The 22,442-nt window shown below is 48.9% G+C and overlaps 1 protein-coding gene across 3 annotated transcripts in view; it reads right to left on the bottom strand.

The window, feature by feature from the left end:
• LOC135508305 (runt-related transcription factor 3-like) overlaps positions 1-1,181 on the bottom strand; it is an 87,724-nt gene extending 86,543 nt beyond the window's left edge. The window contains exons 1-2 of one of the 3 annotated variants that reach the window (XM_064928395.1): positions 865-1,181; positions 207-327 (exon numbers count right to left, since the gene is read on the bottom strand). In XM_064928395.1, coding sequence (XP_064784467.1) covers positions 207-264 — 58 coding nt within the window. In that variant the 5' untranslated portion in view covers positions 265-327; positions 865-1,181. The remainder of the gene's footprint in view (positions 1-206; positions 328-864) is intronic. The other 2 variants (XM_064928393.1, XM_064928394.1) reach the window with 2 other exon arrangements.
• Positions 1,182-22,442: the final 21,261 nt, after the last annotated feature.

Here is a 22,442-nt window from a genome sequence, read left to right as displayed (position 1 = left end):
CACACACACACACACACACACACACACACATACACCCTCACACTCCTTCTGCTGCCAAACAGACATTTTAAACAACTGGGAATGAGGGGACCGCCAGAGCCGCCAATATCATTCTCTCTCTAACACCTCAAGCCACAGACGTGACAGAGGAGAGAGAGGGAGCGAGAGAGAGAGAGAGAGAATAGAGAGAAGGAAAGAGTTCTTACCTCTCAGTAGAGTGGGGCCGTAGTTGCCGAAGGAATCAAAGATGCTGTTAGAAGCCATGTCCTCGTGCCTGAAGTGGTGCCAGAGTCGTCGCCAGCCCTCTACAGTTGATAATGATCAACCCTGGAGAGACACAGGGGTTGAAAGAGAGAATGAAAGAGTGAGAGAGAGGAGAGCAAGAGAGGACAGATCCTGGAACTCAGAGCCTGTTTGCTACCAAGAATTTGGGGTTTGTGACTACCGCAGGAATCCCTAGCCACAAGCCTGCAAAGAGAGCAGCATATGTTTGCTGCACCAGGGGTATAAGGCATTAAGAAAGAGAGAGAGGGAGAGAGAGTGATAAGGTGAGGGAGAGTGAGAGGGAGAGAGTGTGAGAGAGAGTGACAGAGAATGATAAGGTGAGGGAGAGTGAGAGAGTGAGAGAGAGAGGGGGAGAGAGAATGATAAGGTGAGGGAGAGTGAGAGTGAGAGAGAGAGGGAGAGAGAATGATAAGGTGAGGGAGAGGGAGAGTGAGAGAGAGAGGGAGAGAAAATGATAAGGTGAGGGAGAGTAAGAGTGAGAGAGAGAATGATAGTCTGGGAGAGTTAGGGTGAGTGTGGCTATACTGAGGTGCAGTGGTACCGTCCCCCTCCAGGACTCTGGCCTTCCTGTGGACTCACCGTTGCTGTATCAGATCTGAACGTCCTGTTAGCGGCCTGGGGTAGGGTGGCAGGGAGGTGTGGTGCTGTGCTGGTCCAGTCCGTCAGTGGGCAGTGGCTCTGAGGTTACCTAGGTTCTCTCTCTCTGTCAGGAGACGTGGTGTCCCACGGTGGTGACCTGACTGGAGCGGCAGTGTTTACTAGCGCCGGCTAAAGCCACAGCTCTCTCTGTATCCTCGCCATCCTCCAGCTCCCCTCCTTGAGTGGTGGAGCCCGCGTCACATGTCACGTGAGGTCACAGGGCCTCTCCTCCCCTCCTCTCTCTCTTATTTTCGTTCTTACTCTGTGTAGCTTCTTTTTTTCCTCTTTGCTTTTACTTTCCACAGCTCTCTCTTTCCCTCTCTCCTTTCTCTCTGTCTTTTGATTGGTCAAAGATTGGCCAAGTTTTGAATGTTCTACTTTCTTTTAAGTTCAAACCAGGCAGAGGCCTACGCCACTTTATCAGAGGGTGCCGAAACCCAATGTGAACAACCAGAAAAACATTAAACACACATTAAGAGAAACAGAAATAAGAAAGCGTTAGCGAGAGGCAGAGATCATAAGAGAGAGAGAGAAAGAGTGCTGTATAGTGTAGGGAGATGAGTGGGGTTTGCTGCCGCAAGGAGAGAGGAAAGAAGCAGAGCAAAGCAGAGAGGGTTCTGTCTCTGAGCTCCTTCAGAGAGAGACTGTGTGTTTCTGTGTATATGTCTGACTCACTGCACATCTGTGTTTGTAAGAACTGGTGGTTTTGGGCCTACAAAACCAACCCTCCACCCTCACTTACCACTTGATAGGATCCTAATCTTAGCCTCATTAGAAGAGGCAGTTCCAGCACTTCAGTTTACCCTCTCCTTGTTGTTATTGTCTCCTCTCCTCTCCTCTCCTCTCCTCTCCTCTCCTCTCCTCTCCTCTCCTCTCCTCTCCTCTCCTCTCCTCTCCTCTCCTCTCCTCTCCTCTCCTCTCCTCTCCTCTCCTCTCCTCTCCTCTCCTCTCCTCTCCTCTCTTCTCCTCTCCTCTCCTCTCCTCTCAGGTATTATTATTTCTCTCTCCCACTATCTCTTTCACTATTCTTTTCTACTTTCTGTCACACAATATAATTATTTAGTGATATTTATTTCACACCTGTAGTACAGGACAAAGGAGAAATCAACAAGTTTATTCAATATTTAGAAAATGTATAAACATAGATCCACTACTACATAATTTACTAAAATGCATTATTCAAGCAAAACATGACTGTGAATCCCCCCCCCCACCCCCTCAAATATCTAAACCGGACTAAACCTGATTGTGGTATTGACACTTTCAGAAAGCTCATACTCTGGGCAGGGCTCTGTAGAGTCATATGTTAATTTATCATTTATAATTAAACAATTTAGAAACTCAGGATGCAAACCAGAAAGACAGACAAATACACTCTTAGAAAAAAAGGTGTTACCTAGATCATAAATGTTTTTTTTATTTTTATTGTCCCCATACTGTAGGAGAACCCTTTGAATAACCACTTTTGGTTCCAGGTAGAACCCAACATGGAACCCTGAAGCTTTCCACCTGGAACCAAAAAGGGTTCTACCTGAAACCAAAAACTTTTGCAACCCTTTTTCTAAGAGTATAGACAGACAGACATTGCCCTCTGAGGTACTAGACACGGCATGTGCGAGTCATACTGTAGGTGGGGGTGGGTTAGCCAGCCAAGCTGCCAAAACATCCTCCCTCTCCTCGCTCTCTCTCCCAGTCATCCTAACCATGTCTGGCCATGGGACAACACGACCCACAACCACTGTCTGGGCAGTCATGCGACCCTTGGCAACCTGTGTGTGTGTGTGTGTGTGTGTGTATGCGCGTGTGCGTGTGCATGCATGTACAGTGCCTTGCGAAAGTATTCGGCCCCCTTGAACTTTGCGACCTTTTGCCACATTTCAGGCTTCAAACATAAAGATATAAAACTGTGTTTTTTTGTGAAGAATCAACAACAAGTGGGACACAATCATGAAGTGGAACGACATTTATTGGATATTTCAAACCTTTTTACCACATGAAAAACTGAAAAATTGGGCGTGCAAAATTATTCAGCCCCCTTAAGTTAATACTTTGTAGCGCCACCTTTTGCTGCGATTACAGCTGTAAGTCGCTTGGGGTATGTCTCTATCAGTTTTGCACATCGAGAGACTGAAATTTTTTCCCATTCCTCCTTGCAAAACAGCTCGAGCTCAGTGAGGTTGGATGGAGAGCATTTGTGAACAGCAGTTTTCAGTTCTTTCCACAGATTCTCGATTGGATTCAGGTCTGGACATTGACTTGGCCATTCTAACACCTGGATATGTTTATTTTTCAACCATTCCATTGTAGATTTTGCTTTATGTTTTGGATCATTGTCTTGTTGGAAGACAAATCTCTGTCCCAGTCTCAGGTCTTTTGCAGACTCCATCAGGTTTTCTTCCAGAATGGTCCTGTATTTGGCTCCATCCATCTTCCCATCAATTTTAACCTTCTTCCCTGTCCCTGCTGAAGAAAAGCAGGCCCAAACCATGATGCTGCCACCACCATGTTTGACAGTGGGTATGGTGTGTTCAGGGTGATGAGCTGTGTTGCTTTTACGCCAAACATAACGTTTTGCATTGTTGCCAAAAAGTTAAATTTTGGTTTCATCTGACCAGAGCACCTTCTTCCACATGTATGGTGTGTCTCCCAGGTGGCTTGTGGCAAACTTTAACTGACACTTTTTATGGATATCTTTAAGAAATGGCTTTCTTCTTGCCACTCTTCCATAAAGGCCAGATGTGTGCAATATACGACTGATTGTTGTCCTATGGACAGAGTCTCCCACCTCAGCTGTAGATCTCTGCAGTTCATCCAGAGTGATCATGGGCCTCTTGGCTGCATCTCTGATCAGTCTTCTCCTTGTATGAGCTGAAAGTTTAGAGGGACGGCCAGGTCTTGGTAGATTTGCAGTGGTCTGATACTCCTTCCATTTCAATATTATCGTTTGCACAGTGCTCCTTGGGATGTTTAAAGCTTGGGAAATCTTATTGTATCCAAATCCGGCTTTAAACTTCTTCACAACAGTATCTCGGACTTGCCTGGTGTGTTCCTTGTTCTTCATGATGCTCTCTGCGCTTTTAACGGAACTCTGAGACTATCACAGTGCAGGTGCATTTATACGGAGACTTGATTACACACAGGTGGATTGTATTTATCATCATTAGTCATTTAGGTCAACATTGGATCATTCAGAGATCCTCACTGAACTTCTGGAGAGAGTTTGCTGCACTGAAAGTAAAGAGGCTGAATAATTTTGCACGCCCAATTTTTCAGTTTTTGATTTGTTAAAAAAGTTTGAAATATCCAATAAATGTCGTTCCACTTCATGATTGTGTCCCACTTGTTGTTGATTCTTCACAAAAAAATACAGTTTTATATCTTTATGTTTGAAGCCTGAAATGTGGCAAAAGGTCGCAAAGTTCAAGGGGGCCGAATACTTTCGCAAGGCACTGTATATGTATGTGCTACTTGGGAATTTTATGCATTTGTGAATATTGTTGTGTATCATTTAGCAAATCTATTATCCTTTCACATATGTTTCTGTATGTGTAGCGTGTGACTCCTGACCCTCACGTGCTTGTGTGCTAATTGCTGGACAGAACTGTGTGCTCCATGTTCTGGTCTGTGTGTGTGTGTCTGTGTGCCTCAGAGCCCACACTGGCCTGTAAAATAGCAGTTTCCTTTGGTTAGGCGACAACGCGGGGACGGGGGAAGACACGGTATCGGGGAGTGTGACCGAAGGCTGAGGTCACAACAGTCCCCAAAGCTTTTATCAGTCCATCTCCTGGGCCACTACAGACCTCTGACTTGACCTCACACAACTCACAGCACCCTGTTCACACCTCCGCAGCCCGCGCTTCCCACACATCGCCAGGAGACCAGGAGATGACAGCTCTCAGTGGAACTATAATTTAGTGTACCAGAGAGCCTGGTTAAAACATGGGTTGAAGTGTGACATGTTTGACATGTAGAGATGTTACTCTAGTGAAGAGTCTTTCTGAGTTTTTAACCAGCCCAGAACACAGAGTTGTGGTGCCACTTCCAGTTTACAGTCAAGATTGATACACTACTTCTTTACTCTCCTACTCTAATCTCCTCTACTCTCCTCCTCTACACCCCCCCCACTCTCCTCCAAGACAATCCTCCTTTACACTCCTCCAAGACACTCCTCCTCGACTCTCCTCCAAGACTTTCCTGCTTTACTCTCCTACTCTAATCTCCCCAACTCTCCTCCCCTACTCTCCTCAATTCTCCTCCTCTTCTCTCCTACTTCACTCTCCACCTCTACTCTCCTCCTCCACACTCCTCTTCTACTATCCACCTCTAATCTACTCCTCTGCTCTCCTTATCTACTCTCCTCCTCCACTCTCCTCCTCTAATTCTACTCCTCCACTCTCATCCTCAATTCTCTTCCTCCACTCTCCTCCTCTTCTCCCCTCCTCCACCACTCTCCCCCTCCACTCTAATCCTTTCCTCTCCTCGTCTACTAACCTCCTCTAATCTCCTCCTACACTCCCCTCCTTCACTCTCGTCCTCGACTCTCCTCCAATAGTCTCCTCCTCTCCTCTCCTCCTCTACACTCCTCTTCTATTCTCCTCCAATAGTCTCCTACTCTACTCTCCTCCAATAGTCTCCTCCTCGCCTCCTCTCCTCTCCTCTCCTCTCCTCTCCTCTCCTCTCCTCTCCTCTCCCCTCCTCTCCTCTCCTCTCCTCTCCTCTCCTCTCCTCTCCTCTCCTCGCCTTCTTTACTCTTCTCCTCCACTCTCTTACTCTACTCTCCTCCTCCACTCTACTATTAAACTCTCGTCTTCTAATCTCCTCACCTCTCCTCTCCTCTCCTCCTCTACACTCCTCATCTAATCGCCTCCTCCACACTCCTCTTCTCTCCTCCAATACCCTCCTAATCTAATCTCCTCCTCTAATCTCCTCCTCCACTCTCCTCCTCTACTCTCCTCCAATCTCCTCATCCACTCTCCTCCTCCACTCTCTTCCTCCACTCTCTTACTCTACTCTCCTACTCTACTCTTCTCCTCCACTCTCCTCATCCACTCTTACTCTACTCTCCTACTCCACTCTCCTATTAAACTCTCCTCTTGGAATCTCCTCCTCCACTCTTCTCCTCCACTCTACTTTTCCAATCTCCCCCTCTGCTCTACTCCTCCACTCTCCTCCCCTACACACCTCCTCTACTCTCCTCCTCTATTATCCTCATCTACTCTCCTCCTCTACTATCCTCCTCTACTCTCCACCTCTATTATCCTCCTCTACTCAACCACTCTACTCTCCTCCAACTCTCCTCCTCTCCTCCTCTATTATCCTCCTCTTCTCTCCTCCTCTACTATCCTCCTCCACTCTCCACCTCTATAATCCTCCTCTACTCTCCTCCTCTACTCTTCTGCTCTACTCTCCTCTTCTACTATCCTAATCCACTCTCCACCTCTATTATCCTTTCTACTCTCCACCTCTACTCTCCTCCTCTACTCTCCTCCTCTATTATACTCCTCTACTCCCCTCCTCTATTATACTCCTCTACTCTCCTCCTCTACTCTCCTCCTTTTTATCCTCCTCTATTCACCTCCTCTACTCTACTCTTCTACTCTCATCCTCCACTCTACTCCTCTATTATCCTCCCCTACTCACCTCCTCTACTCTCCTCCTCTATTTTCCTCCTCTACTCTCCTGCTCTACTCTCCACCTCTATTATCCTCCTCTACTCTCCTCCTCTACTCTCCTCCTCTACTCTCCTCCTCTATTATCCTCCTCTTCTCTCCTCCTCTACTATCCTCCTCCACTCTCCACCTCTATTATCCTCCTCCACTCTCCACCTCTATTATCCTCCTCTTCTCTCCTCCTCTACAATCCTCCTCCACTCTCCTACTCTATAATCCTACTCTACTCTCCTCCTCTACTCTCCACCTCTATTATCCTTCTCTACTCTCCACCTCTATTATCCTTCTCTACTCACCTCTTCTACTATCCTCCTCCACTCTCCACCTCTATTATCCTCCTCCACTCTTCACCTCTATTATCCTCCTCTACTCTCCTCCTCCACTCTCCACCTCTATTATCCTTCTCTACTCTCCACCTCTATTATCCTTCTCTACTCTCCACTTCTATTATCCTCCTCTACTCTCCACCTCTATTATACTCCTCTACTCTCCTCCTCTACTCTCCTCCTTTTTTATCCTCCTCTATTCACCTCCTCTACTCTACTCCTCTACTCTCATCCTCCACTCTACTCCTCTATTATCCTCCCCTACTCACCTCCTCTACTCTCCTCCTCTATTATCCTCCTCTACTCTCCTCCTCTACTCTCCACCTCTATTATCCTCCTCTACTCTCCTCCTCTATTATCCTCCTCTACTCTCCTCCTCTACTCTCCACCTCTATTATCCTCCTCCTCTCCACTCTCCACCTCTATTATCCTCCTCTACTCTCCACCCTCCTTCTCTCCTCCCTCTATTATCCTCCTCTACTCTCCACCTCTATTATCCTCCTCCACTCTCCACCTCTATTATCCTCCTCTACTCTCCTCCTCCACTCTCCACCTCTATTATCCTTCTCTACTCTCCACCTCTATTATCCTCCTCTACTCTCCACCTCTATTATACTCCTCTACTCTCCTCCTCTACTCTCCTCCTCTACCTCCTCCTTTTATCCTCCTCTATTCACCTCCTCTACTCTACTCCTCTACTCTCATCCTCCACTCTACTCTCCCCCTCTCCTCTCCTCTCCTCTCTTCTTTACTCTTCTCCTCCACTCTCTTACTCTATCCTCCTCTACTCTCCTCCACTCTCTCCACCTTATTAACTCTATTATCTCCTTCTCTCTCTCCACCTCTACTCTCCTCCTCTATCTCTCCTCCTCTACACTCCTCATCTATAATCTCCTCCTCCACCTCTCTTCTCTCCTCCAATACCTCCTAATCTAATCTCCTCCTCTAATCTCCTCCTCCACTCTCCTCCTCTACTCTCCTCCAATCTCCTCATCCTCCTCTATTATCCTCCTCCACTCTCCTCTCTACTCTCTTACCTCTATTCTCCTCCTCTACTCTCCACCTCCTCCACTCTCCTCTATTATCCACTCTTACTCTACTCTCCTCCTCCTATTACTCTCCTATTAAACTCTCCTCACCTCTATTATCTCCTCCACCTCCACCTCTATTATCCTCCTCCACTCTCTTTTATCTCCTCCTCTGCTCTCCTCCTCCACTCTCCTCCCCTATTACACCTCCTCTACTCTCCTCCTCTATTATCCTCCTCTACTTTCCTCCTCTACTCTCCTCCTCCTACTACTCCACCTCTATTATCCTCCTCTACTCAACCACTCTACTCTCCTCCTCTTCTCTCCTCCTCTATTATCCTCCTCTTCTCTCCTCCTCTACTATCCTCCTCCACTCTCCACCTCTATAATCCTCCTCTACTCTCCTCCTCTACTCTTCTGCTCTACTCTCCTCTTCTACTATCCTATCATCCACTCTCCACCTCTATTATCCTCCTCTACTCTCCACCTCTACTCTCCTCCTCTATTATACTCCTCTACTCTCCTCCTCTACTCTCCTCCTCTTTTATCCTCCTCTATTCCCCTCCTCTACTCTCCACCCTTCTACTCTCATCCTCCACTCTACTCCTCTATTATCCTCCCCTACTCTCCTCCTCTACTCTCCTCCTCTATTTTCCTCCTCTACTCTCCTGCTCTACTCTCCACCTCTATTATCCTCCTCTACTCTCCTCCTCTATTATCCTCCTCTCACTCTCTCCTCCTCTACTCTCCATCTCTATTATCCTCCACCTCTATTATCCACCTCTACTCTCCACTCTCCACCTCTTATCCTTCTCTACTCTCCTCCTCTACTATCCTCCTCCACTCTCCACCTCTATTATCCTCCTCCACTCTTCACCTCTATTATCCTCCTCTACTCTCCTCCTCCACTCTCCACCTCTATTATCCCACCTCTCTACTCTCCACCTCTATTATCCTTCTCTCTACTTCTTATCCTCCTCTACTATCCTCCTCCACCTCCACCTCTATTACTCCCTCTACTCTCTCCTCTTTTATCCTCCTCTATTCACCTCCTCTACTCTACTCCTCTACTCTCATCCTCCACTCTACTCCTCTATTATCCTCCCCTACTCACCTCCTCTACTCTCCTCCTCTATTATCCTCCTCTACTCTCCTCCTCTACTCTCCACCTCTATTATCCTCCTCTACTCTCCTCCTCTATTATCCTCCTCTACTCTCCTCCTCTACTCTCCACCTCTATTATCCTCCTCCACTCTCCACCTCTATTATCCTCCTCTACTCTCCACCTCTATTATCCTCCTCCACTCTCCACCTCTATTATACTCCTCTACTCTCCTCCTCTACAATCCTCCTCCACTCTCCACCTCTATTATCCTCCTCCACACTCAACCTCTATTATCCTCCTCTACTCTCCATCTCTATTATCCTCCTCTATTCCCCACTCTCTATCCTTATTCACCTCTATATCCCCTCCTCTACTCTCCTCCTCTACTCTCCTCCTCTTCTCCCTCCTCTACTCTCCACCTCTATTCCTCCTCCTCTCCTACTCAACCACTCTGCTCTCCTCCTCTTCTCTCCTCCTCTATTATCCTCCTCTTCTCTCCTCCTCTACAATCCTCCTCCACTCTCCACCTCTATAATCCTACTCTACTCTCCTCCTCTACTCTTCTGCTCTACTCTCCTCTTCTACTATCCTCCTCCACTCTCCACCTCTATTATCCTCCTCCACTCTTCACCTCTATTATCCTCCTCTACTCTCCTCCTCCACTCTCCACCTCTATTATCCTTCTCTACTCTCCACCTCTATTATCCTCCTCTACTCTCCTCCTCTATTATCCTCCTCTACTCCCCTCCTCTATTATACTCCTCTACTCTCCTCCTCTACTCTCCTCCTTTTTTATCCTCCTCTATTCACCTCCTCTACTCTACTCCTCTACTCTCATCCTCCACTCTACTCCTCTATTATCCTCCCCTACTCACCTCCTCTACTCTCCTCCTCTATTATCCTCCTCTACTCTCCTCCTCTACTCTCCACCTATTTTATCCTTCTCTACTCTCCTCCTCTACTCCTCCTCCTCTATCCTACTCTCTCCATTATCCTCCCTCCTCTATTATCCTCCTCTACTCTCCACCTCTATTATCCTCCTCTACTCTCCACCTCTATTATCACCTCTCTCTCCTCCTCTCCTCCTCTATTATACTCTCCTCCTCTATTATACTCCTCTACTCTCCTCCTCTACTCTCCACCTCTATTATCCTCCCCTACTCACCTCCTCTACTCTCCTCCTCTATTATCCTCCTCTACTCTCATCCTCCACTCTACTCCTCTATTATCCTCCCCTACTCACCTCCTCTACTCTCCTCCTCTATTATCCTCCTCTACTCTCCTCCTCTACTCTCCACCTCTATTATCCTCCTCTACTCTCCACCTCTATTATCCTCCTCCATTCTCCACCTCTATTATCCTCCCTACTACTCTCCACCTCTATTATCCTCCTCTACTCTCCTCCTCTACTCTCCTCCTCCACTCTATTATCCTTCTCCTCTACTCTCCTCCCTCTACTCTCCTCCTTATTATATCCTCCTCTATCCTCTACCTCCTCTTTTATCCTCCTCTCCTCCTCTACTCTACTCCTCTACTCTCATCCTCCACTCTACTCCTCTATTATCCTCCCCCCTACTCACCTCCTCTACTCTCCTCCTCTACTCTCCTCCTCTACTCTCCTCCTCTATTATCCTCCTCTACTCTCCACCTCTATTATCCTCCTCTCCACCTCTAACCACTCTGCTCTCCTCCTCTCCTCTCTCCACCTCTATTATCCTCCTCTACTCTCCTCCTCTATTATCCTCCTCTACTCTCCTCCTCTACTCTCCTCCTCTTTTCTTCTGCTCTACTCTCCTCTTCTACTATCCTCCTCCACTCTCCACCTCTATTATCCTCCTCCACTCTTCACCTCTATTATCCTCCTCTACTCTCCACTCCTCTCTTATCTATCCTCTCTCCACTCTCCACCTCTATTATCCATCTCTACTCTCCACCTCTATTATCCTCCTCTACTCCCCTCCTCTATTATACTCCTCTACTCTCCTCCTCTACTCTCCTCCTTTTTTATCCTCCTCTATTCACCTACTCTACTCCTATACTCTCATCCTCCACTCTACTCCTCTATTATCCTCCCCTACTCACCTCCTCTACTCTCCTCCTCTATTCTCCTCCTCTACTCTCCTTCTCTACTCTCCACCTATTTTATCCTTCTCTACTCTCCTCCTCTACTCCCCTCCTCTACTCTCCACCTGTACTATCCTCCTCTACTCTCCACCTCTATTATCCTCCTCTACTCAACCACTCTACTCTCCTCCTCTTCTCTCCTCCTCTATTATCCTCCTCTACTCCTCCTCCTCTACTCTCCTCCACCTCTATTATCCTCCTCTACTTCACCTCTATCTCCTCCTCTACTCCTCCTCTACTCTACTCCTCTCTCTCTATTATCCTCCACTCTACTCCTCCTATTATCCTCCCCTACTCACCTCCTCTACTCTCCTCCTCTATTATCCTCCTCTACTCTCCTCCTCTACTCTCCACCTCTATTATCCTCCTCTACTCTCCTCCTCTATTATCATCCTCCATTCTCCACCTCTATTATCCTCCTCTACTCTCCTCCTCTACTCTCCAACTCTATTATCCTCCTCCTCTATTATTCTCCACCTCTATTATCTCTCATCCTCTATTACTCTCCACCTCTATTATCCTCCTCCATTCTCCACCTCTATTATCCTCCTCTACTCTCCTCCTCTACTCTCCATCTCTATTATCCTCCTCCACTCTCCACCTCTCTTATCCTCCTCTACTCTCCTCTTCTACTCTCCACCTCTATTATCATCCTCCATTCTCCACCTCTTTTATCCTCCTCTACTCCCCTCCTCTACTCTCCACCTCTATTCACCACCTCTATTATCCTCCTCTACTCTCCACCTCTATTATCCTCCTCCACTCTCCACCTCTATTATACTCCTCCACTCTCCACCTCTATTATCCTACTCTACTCTCCTCCTCTATTATCCTCCTCTACTCTCCTCCTCTACTTTTCTGCTCTACTCTCCTCTTCTACAATCCTCCTCCACTCTCCACCTCTATTATCCTCCTCCACACTCAACCTCTATTATCCTCCTCTACTCTCCATCTCTATTATCCTCCTCTATTCCCCACCTCTATTATTCACCTCTATTCACCTCCTCTACTCTCCTTCTCTACTCTCCACCTATATAATCCTTCTCTACTCTCCTCCTCTACTCCCCTCCTCTACTCTCCACCTGTATTATCCTCCTCTACTCTCCACCTCTATTATCCTCCTCTACTCAACCACTCTGCTCTCCTCCTCTTCTCTCCTCCTCTATTATCCTCCTCTTCTCTCCTCCTCTACTATCCTCCTCCACTCTCCACCTCTATAATCCTCCTCTACTCTCCTCCTCTACTCTTCTGCTCTACTCTCCTCTTCTACTATCCTAATCCACTCTCCACCTCTATTATCCTTCTCTACTCTCCACCTCTATTATCCTCCTCTACTCTCCACCTCTACTCTCCTCCTCTATTATACTCCTCTACTCCCCTCCTCTATTATACTCCTCTACTCTCCTCCTCTATTATCCTCCTCTATTAACCTCCTCTACTCTACTCTTCTACTCTCATCCTCCACTCTACTCATCTATTATCCTCCCCTACTCTCCTCCTCTATTATCCTCCCTCTACTCTATTATCCTCCTCTACTCTCCTCCTCTATTATCCTCCTCTACTCTCCACCTCTCCTCCTCTATTATCCTCCACTCTCCACCTCTATTATCCTCCTCTACTCTCCTCCTCTATTATCCTCCTCCATTCTCCACCTCTATTATCCTCCTCTACTCTCCTCCTCTACTCTCCATCTCTATTATCCTCCTCCACTCTCCACCTCTATTATCCTCCTCTACTCTCCTCCTCTACTCTCCACCTCTATTATCCTCCTCCACTCTCCACCTCTATTATCCTCCTCCACTCTCCACCTCTATTATACTCCTCTACTTCCACCTCTATTATCCTCCTCCACTCTCCACCTCTATTATCATCCACTACTCTCTTACTCTACTCTCCTCCAATCTCCTCATCCACTCTCCTCCTCCACTCTCCTCGTCCACTCTCTTCCTCTACTCTCTTCCTCTACTCTCCTCCTTCACTGTCCTCCACTCTCTTACTCTACTCTCCTCCTCCACTCTCCCATTAAACTCTCCTCTTCTAATCTCCTCCTCCACTCTTCTCCTCCACTCTACTTTTACAATTTCCCCCTCCGGTCTCCTGCTCCACTCTCCTCCTCTAACCTCCATATCCACTCTCCTCTAATCTCCTCCTCCCCACTCCTCCTCTATTCTGTACCTCTACTCTCCTCCTCTACTCTCCTCCTCTACTCTCTTCCTCTACTCTCTTCCTCTACTATCCTACTCCACTCCCCTGCTCCACTCCCCTCCTCCACTCTCCTGCTCCACTCTCCTCCTCTAAGGGGTGGTCAGAGGAGTGTTCAGGTAGGTGTATAGGAGTTGCCGTTGGTGCGACTACGGTGGAGAGTCCAGACCAAGTTTCCACTGTGCGCATTCCCTCTGAATATGCCGATTTGGCTATCGCCTTCAGTAAAGGGAAGCCGACCCAATTACCACCTCATCGTCGAGAGGACTGCGCGATAAACCTTCTGGAAAATGCTGCACTTCCTAGGAGTCACGTGTATCCATTGTCCCAGGAGGAGACAGTTGCGATGGAAACATATGTTTCTGAAACGCTGGGACAGGGGTACATTCAGCCCTCCGTATCACCCGTCTCCTCAAGCTTATTTTTTGTGAAGAAGAAGGATGGAGGTCTGCGTCCGTGTATTGATTATAGAGGTCTAAATTCCATCACAGTGGGGTTTAGTTACCCACTACCTCTCATCGCTGCGGCAATGGAATCATTTCACGGGGCGCGCTTCTTCACAAAACTGGACCTGAGGAGCGCGTATAATCTGGTACATATCCGGGGAGGAGATGAGTGGAAAACCGTATTTAGTACTACTTCTGGTCATTATGAGTACTGCGTCATTCCATACGGTTTGAAGAATGCTCCAGCCGTTTCACAATCCTTCGTAGATGAGATTCTCCGAGACCTGCTCGGGCAGGGAGTGGTAGTGTACATTGATGACATCTTGATCTATTCTGCCACACGCGCGGAGCATGTGTCTCTGGTGCGTAAGGTACTTGGGCGACTACTGGAGCATGACCTGTATTGCAAGGCGGAGAAATGTGAGTTTTTCAAACAGTCCGTTTCCTTCCTAGGGTATCGTATTTCCACCTCCGGGGTGGTTATGGAGGATGATCGCGTTACAACCGTGCGTAATTGGCCGACTCCGACCACGATGAAAGAAGTGCAGCGGTTTTTAGGGTTTGCCAATTACTACCGGAGGTTTATCTGGGGTTTTGGTCAGGTGGCTGCTCCCATCACCTCACTGCTGAAGGGAGGACCGGTGTGCTTGCGCTGGTCAGCAGAGGCGGGCAGAGCTTTCAGTCGTCTGAAGGAGCTGTTCACTAATGCGCCCGTGTCGGCGCATCCGGACCCCTCTTTAGCGTTCATAGTGGAGGTGGATGCGTCTGAGGCTGGGGTTGGAGCCGTGCTGTCCCAACGCTCGGGCGTGCCATCCAAGCTCCGCCCGTGCGCTTTCTTTTCGAGCAAGCTCAGCCCACCGGAGCGAAACTATGATGTGGGGGACCGGGAGTTGTTAGCTGTAGTCAAGGCTCTGAAGGTGTGGAGACATTGGCTTGAGGGGGCTAAATACCCTTTTCTCATCTGGACTGACCATTGTAACCTCGAGTACATCCGGGCAGCTAAGAGACTAAATCCACGTCAGGCAAGATGGGCCATGTTTTTTACCAGGTTCCAGTTTACCCTCACATATCGGCCAGGCTCCCAAAACACCAAAGCTGACGCACTGTCTCGCCTCTATGATACCGAGGAACGGTCAGTTGAGCCAACTCCCATCATTCCACTGTCATGTCTCGTGGCACCGGTGGTATGGGAGATGGACGCTGAGATAGAGAGGGCCTCACGGTCAGAGCCGGCTCCTCCTAAATGTCCAGTAGGGACCAAGTACGTGCCGAGGGTGGTCCGGGACAAGCTGATTCGGTGGGCTCATACTCTTCCCTCCTCGGGTCATCCTGGTATCAAGAGGACAGTGCAGAGTCTGAGAGGGAGATACTGGTGGCCCACACTGGCTAAAGACGTGAGATTTTATGTCTCCTCCTGCTCAGTGTGTGCTCAGAGCAAGGCTCCTCGGCACCTGCCTAGAGGGAAATTACAACCTCTCCCCGTTCTACAACGGCCGTGGACACACTTGTCGGTGGACTTTCTTACCGACCTTCCCCCATCCCAGGGAAGTACTACGATCCTGGTCGTTGTGGATCGGTTTTCTAAGTCCTGTCGTCTCATTCCGTTGCCCGGTCTCCCTACGGCCCTGCAGACTGCTGAGGCTTTGTTTACCCAAGTCTTCCAGCACTATGGGGTGCCTGAGGACATCGTCTCTGATCGGGGTCCCCAATTCACGTCCAGAGTGTGGAGGGCGTTTATGGAGAGACTGGGGGTCTCGGTTAGCTTAACCTCAGGTTTTCACCCCGAGAGAAATGGGCAGGTGGAGCGCGTAAACCAGGATGTGGGCAAGTTTCTGCGGTCCTATTGTCGGGACCGGCCTGGTGAGTGGGCAAGGTATGTTCCATGGGCCGAACTAGCCCAGAACTCCTTACGCCACTCCTCTACTAACTTGTCTCCTTTTGAGTGTGTGTTAGGTTACCAGCCGGTCCTGGCTCCATGGCAGCAGAGTCAGACCGAGGCTCCTGTGGTGGAGGAATGGGTACAGCGCTCCAAGGACACCTGGAAAGCCGTTCAGGACTCATTACGGTTAGCGGGAGAATGGCAGAAGAGGAGCGCTGACCAGCACCGCAGTGAGACCCCCGTGTTTGCACCGGGGGACAGGGTCTGGCTCTCGACCCGAAACCTGTCTCTCCGCCTGCCCTGTCGGAAGCTGGGGCCGCAGTGTGTGGGGCCGTTCAAAGTCCTGAGGAGAATAAACAAGGTGTGTTATAGGTTACAACTTCCTAGGTATTACCATATTAACCCCTCGTTTCATGTGTCTCTCCTCAGGCCGGTGGTGGCTGGTCCCCTGCAAGAAGGTGAGGTGCCTGAGGTCCCTCCGCCCCCTCTGGACATCGAGGGGTCCCCGGCGTATACAGTTCGAGGCATTCTGGATTCGAGACGCCGGGTGGGGGACCTACAGTACCTCGTGGACTGGGAGGGGTACGGCCCGGAGGAGAGATGCTGGGTTCTGGTGAGGGACATTTTGGACCCTTCTCTCCTGATAGAATTCCACCGCCTCCACCCGGATCGCCCAGCACCTCGTCCTCCGGGTCATCCTCGAGGACGGTGGCGGCGCGCTGCAGGAGCCGCGCGTCAGGGGGGGGTAATGTCACGACTTGCGCCGAGGTTGGCTCTCCTGCCCGTTCAGGCGGTGCTCGGCGGTCGTCGTCACCGTCCTACTAGCCACTACCGATCCCTTTTCGTGTATCTGTTGGTTTTGTCTGATTGGTTTCACCTGTGTGTTGTTTAGTTAATTAGTGTCTGTATATAATGTAGGTTGTCACGCCCTTGTTTTGTGCGGGATTGTTTATTTGTCATCTATGTCTGTCGGTGTATCTTGTGTTCTTATTCTCCAGTTCGTCTTTTATCCTGTGTTGGATTATTCACCCTATGTGTATTGGGTTGACCGTGTTTCTTGTTCTCCGGAGAATAAAACATTCATATCGCTATCTGCTCTCTGCGCCTGATTCCACCCACCTTGATGAGACGTGACAAGGAGAGTAGAGGAGGATAATAGAGGAGAGGAAAGTGGTTGAGTAGGGGAGGATATTAGAGGTGGAGAGTAGAGGAGGATAATGCAGGTGGAGAGTAGAGGAGGAGAGTAGAGGAGGAGAGTAGAGAAGGATAATTTAGGTGGAGAGTAGATGAGGAGAGTAGAGGAGGTGAATAGAGGAGAATAATTTAGGTGGGGAATAGAGGAGGATAATAGAGGTGAAGAGTGGAGAAGGATAATAGAGGTGGAGAGTGGAGGAAGATATTAGAAGAGGAGAGTAGAGCAGAAGAGTAGAGGTGGAGAGTAGAGGAGTATAATAGAGTAGGAGAGTAGAGGAGGATAATAGAGATGGAGAGTGGATGAGGATAATAGAGGTGGAGAGTAGAGGAGGAGAGTAGAGGAGGATAATAGAGGAGGAGAGTAGAGGAGGATAATAGAGGTGGAGAGTAGAGGAGGAGAGTAGAGGAGGATAATAGAGGAGGAGAGTAGAGGAGGATAATAGAGGTGGAGAGTAGAGGAGGAGAGTAGAGGAGGATAATAGAGGAGGAGAGTAGAGGAGGATAATAGAGGTGGAGAGAAGAGGAGAGTAGAGGAGGATAATAGAGGAGTAGAGTAGAGAGGAGGTAGAGAGTGGGGAGGATAATAGAGGAGTAGAGTGGAGGAGGAGAGTAGAGGAGGATGAATAGAGGAAGATAAAAAAGGAGGAGAGTAGAGGAGGAGAGTAGAGGAGTATTATAGAGGAGGGGAGTAGAGGAGTATAATAGAGGAGGAGAGTAGAGGAGGAGAGTAGAGGTGGAGAGTAGAGGAGGATAATAGAGGTGGAGAGTAGAGAAGGATCATAGAGGTGGAGAGTGGAGGAGGAGAGTAGAGGAGGATAATAGAGGTGAAGAGTGGAGGAGGATAATAGAGGTGGAGAGTGGAGGAGGATAATAGAAGAGGAGAGTCGAGCAGAAGAGTAGAGGAGGAGAGTAGAGGATGATTATAGAGGTGGAGAGTGGAGGAGGATAGTAGAGGAGGAGAGAAGAGGAGATAATAAGGAGAGGAGGAGAGGATAATAGAGAGGAGGATAATAGAGGTGGAGAGTGGAGGAGGATAGTAGAGGAGGAGAGAAGAGGAGGACAATAGAGGAGGAGAGTAGAGGAGGATAATAGAGGAGGAGAGTAGAGGAGGATACTAGAGGTAGAGAGTAGAGGAGGAGAGTAGAGGAGGATAATAAAGGAGGAGAGTAGAGGAGGTGAGTAGGGGAGGATAATAGAGGAGTAGAGTGGAGGAGGAGAGTAGAGGAGGTGAATAGAGGAAGATAAAAAAGGAGGAGAGTAGAGGAGGAGAGTAGAGGAGTATTATAGAGGAGGGGAGTAGAGTATAATAGAGGAGGAGAGTAGAGGAGGAGAGTAGAGGTGTAGAGTAGAGGAGGATAATGGAAGTGGAGAGTAGAGAAGGATAATAGAGGTGGAGAGTGCAGGAGGAGAGTAGAGGAGGATAATAGAGTTGAAGAGTGGAGGAGGATAATAGAGGTGGAGAGTGGAGGAGGATAATAGAAGAGGAGAGTCGAGCAGTAGAGTAGAGGAGGAGAGTAGAGGATGATTATATTGGTGGAGAGTGGAGGAGGATAGTAGAGGAGGAGAGAAGAGGAGGATAATAGAGGAGGAGAGTAGAGGAGGATAATAGAGGTGGAGAGTGGATGAGGATAATAGAGGTGGAGAGTAGAGGAGTATAATAGAGGTGGAGAGTGGAGGAGGATAATAGAGGTGGAGAGTAGAGGAGGAGAGTAGAGGAGGATAATAGAGGAGGAGAGTAGAGGAGGATAATAGAGGTGGAGAAGAGGATGAGGAGAGTAGAGGAGGATAATAGAGGAGGAGAGTAGAGGAGGTGAGTAGGGGAGGATAATAGAGGAGTAGGGTGGAGGAGGAGAGTAGAGGAGGAGAGTAGAGGAGGTGAATAGAGGAAGATAAAAAAGGAGGAGAGTAGAGGAGGAGAGTAGAGGAGTATTATAGAGGAGGGGAGTAGAGGATGATAATAGAAGTGGAGAGTAGAGAAGGATAATAGAGGTGGAGAGTGGAGGAGGATAATAGAAGAGGAGAGTCGAGCAGAAGAATAGAGGAGGAGAGTAGAGGATGATTATAGAGGTGGAGAGTGGAGGAGAATAGTAGAGGAGAGTTGAGGAGGATAATAGAGGAGGAGAGTAGAGGATGATAATAGAGGTGGAGAGTGGAGGAGGATAATAGAGGTGGAAAGTAGAGGAGTATAATAGAAGTGGAGAGTGGAGTAGGATAATAGAGGTGGAGAGTGGAGGAGGATAATAGAGGTGGAGAGTAGCGGAGGAGGAGAGAAGGAGGAGGAGAGTAGAGGAGGATAATAGAGGTGGAGAGTGGAGGAGGATAATAGAGGTGGAGAGTAGAGGGGGAGAGTAGAGGAGGATAATAGAGGTGGAGAGTAGAGAAGGATAATAGAGGTGGAGAGTGGAGGAGGAGAGTGGAGGAGGAGTTGGATGAGGAGCGGAGAGGATGAGAGGAGAGGAGGGGAGTAGGGCAAAGGAGGAGAATATAGGAGGAGAGTGGAGGAGGAGAGAAGAGGAGAGAAGAGGAGGAGTGGGGAGGATGAGATTAGAAGAGGAGAGTGGATATGGAGGTTAAGAGCCCCCTGTCGCCAGGAAATCACCGGGTTGTGTTGAGCTAACCAGGGAACCCCCAACACCACTGGAAACGCAGGTGAATCTATAAGGAACAGGCTAATCTGCTCCTTATGATCACCCTGCGTTACCATGTCCAGCGGCACCGTAGCCTCCCTAATTACTCCTGACCCTAATGGTCGGCCATCTAAGGAGTGCACGGGGAAAGGTCGATCTAACGACACCAGGGGAATCCCTAGCCTTAACGCAAGCCCACGATCCATAAAATTCCCAGCTGCGCCTGAATCGACTAGTGCCTTATGCTGTAGAGAGGGGGAAAATCCAGGGAAAGAAATCAATACAAACACATGACCGACAGGAAGCTCTGAATGAGTTTGGTGCTTACTCACCTGGGGTGATCGAGCAGTGTTCAGCCTGTCCTCCCGACTCCAAGACGAGTTCCTCCAGCACCGGTCGGACGTGTCCCCTCGTCGACCACAGCTGGTGCAGGAGGACACTCCTCCTCCGGTCCCTCGAAGCCGTACCTCCTAATTCCATAGGGATAGGAACAGGGGGGCTGGGGATTGGAAACGACAGGACCTTATCCGAACGCCCGCGAGCAGCCAGCAGGTTGTCGAGACGGATAGCCAGATCGATCCAGTCAATCCAGTGTGAATGTGGTGTCCCGACATGCCAGCTCCCTGCGGACGTCCTCCCTGAGACTACATCTAAAATGATCAATCAAGGACCTGTCGTTCCATCCTGCTACTGCTGCCAAAGTCCTAAACTCTAGGGCAAAATCCTGTATGCTCCTCGTCTCCTGATGCAGGTGGAACAGCCGTTCACCCACCGCCCGACCCTCGGGTGGAGAGTCAAAAACAGCTCGGAATCGGCGGGTGAACTCTGGGTAATTATCCTTAGCCGAGTCCGGACCATTCCACACTGCGTTGGCCCACTCGAGGGCTCGCCCAGTCAAGCAGGAGACGAGGGCGCACACGCACTCCTCTTCAGAGGGAGCAGGACGCACGGTAGCCAGGTATAGTTCCAGTTGAAGGAGGAAACACTGGCACCCAGCCGCCGATCCGTCAAACTCCCGTGGGAGTGTCAGCCGAAGAGCCCCGGTGCCAGATGTGGTCGCGAGATGTGGTCAGGAGGTGATGGAGAAGGGGTTGCTAGAGATGAGGTGGGGAGGCCACTCCTCTCCCATCGATCCATTCTTTCCATCATTTGGTCCATAGTATAACCAATCCGGTGAAGCACGCTGGTATGATGGAGGACCCTCTCTTCCATCGATGGGAGAGGAGACGCGGCTTCTCCTGCTGATTCCATGGTGGTGCGGGATTCTGTCACGTCTAATCAGGGTGGGTGGAATCAGGCGCAGAGAGCAGATAGCGATATGAAAGTTTTATTCTCCGGAGAACAAGAAACACGGTCAACCCAATACACACAGGGTGAATAATCCAACACAGGATAAAAGACGAACCGGAGAATAAGAACACAAGATACACCAACAGACATAGATGACAAATAAAAAATCCCGCACAAAACAAGGGCGGGACAACCTACATTATATACAAACACTAATTAACTAAACAACACACAGGTGAAACCAATCAGACAAAACCAACAGATACACGAAAAGGGATCGGTAGTGGATATTTGGACGGTGACGACGACCGCCGAGCACCGCCTGAACAGGCAGGAGAGCCAACCTAGGCGGAAGTCGTGACACTCCTCCTCTACTCTCCACCTCTATTATCCTCCTCCACTCTCCACCTCTATTATCCTCCTCTACTCTCCACCTCTATTATCCTCCTCCATTCTCCACCTCTATTATCCTCCTCTACTCTCCTCCTCAACTCTCCATCTCTATTATCCTCCTCCACTCTCCACCTCTATTATCCTCCCCTACTCTATTATCCTCCTCTACTCTCTCTATTACTCCTCTCTCCACCTATATTATCATCCTCTACTCTCCACCTTTATTATCCTCCTCCATTCTCCACCTCTATTATCCTCCTCTACTCTCCACCTCTATTATCCTCCTCCACTCTCCACCTCTATTATCCTCCTCTACTCTCCACCTCTATTATCGTCCTCTACTCTTCTCCTCTACTCTCGTCCTCCACTCCCCAACTCTATTACCCTCCTCTACCCTCCACCTCTATTATCCTCCTCTATTCCCCACCTACATTATTCTCCTCTATTCACCTCCTCTACTCTCCTCTTCTACTCTCCACCTAAATTATCCTTCTCTACTCTCCTCCTCTACTCTCCTTTACTCTGCACCTGCATTATCCTCCTCTACTCTCCACCTCTATTATCATCCTCCACTCTCCACCTCTTTTATCCTCCTCTACTCCCCTCCTCTACTCTCCACCTCTATTATCCTCCTCCATTCTCCACCTCTATTATCCTCCTCTACTCTCCACATCTATTATTCTCCTACACTCTCCACCTCTATTATCGTCATCAACTCTCCTCCTCCACTCCCCACCTCTATTACCCTCCTCTACACTACTCTTCTACTCTCCACCTAAATTATTCTCCTCTATTCACCTCCTCTACTCTCCTCTTCTACTCTCCACCTAAATTATCCTCCTCTACTCTCCACCTCTAATTTCCTCCTCTACTCAATCACTCTCCTCTCCTCTATTATCCTCCTCTACTCTCCTCCTCTACTCTCCACCTCTATTATCCTCCTCCACTCTCCACCTCTATTATCCCCCTCTACGCTCCACCTCTAATATCCTCCTCTACTCAACCACTCTCCTCTCCTATATTATCCTCCTCTACTCTCCTCCTCTACTCTCCACCTCTATTATCATCCTCCACTCTCCACCTCTTTTATCCTCCTCTACTCCCCTCCTCTACTCTCCACCTCTATTATCCTCCTCCATTCTCCACCTCTATTATCCTCCTCTACTCTCCACCTCTATTATCCTCCTCCATTCTCCACCTCTATTATCCTCCTCTACTCTCCACCTCTATTATCC

Source organism: Oncorhynchus masou, chromosome 21 (genome assembly GCF_036934945.1).
Source record: "Oncorhynchus masou masou isolate Uvic2021 chromosome 21, UVic_Omas_1.1, whole genome shotgun sequence".
Classification (NCBI taxonomy): domain Eukaryota; kingdom Metazoa; phylum Chordata; class Actinopteri; order Salmoniformes; family Salmonidae; genus Oncorhynchus; species Oncorhynchus masou.
Note: the sequence above shows the minus strand (reverse complement) of the source record. Positions and strands in the feature narration are given on the sequence as shown.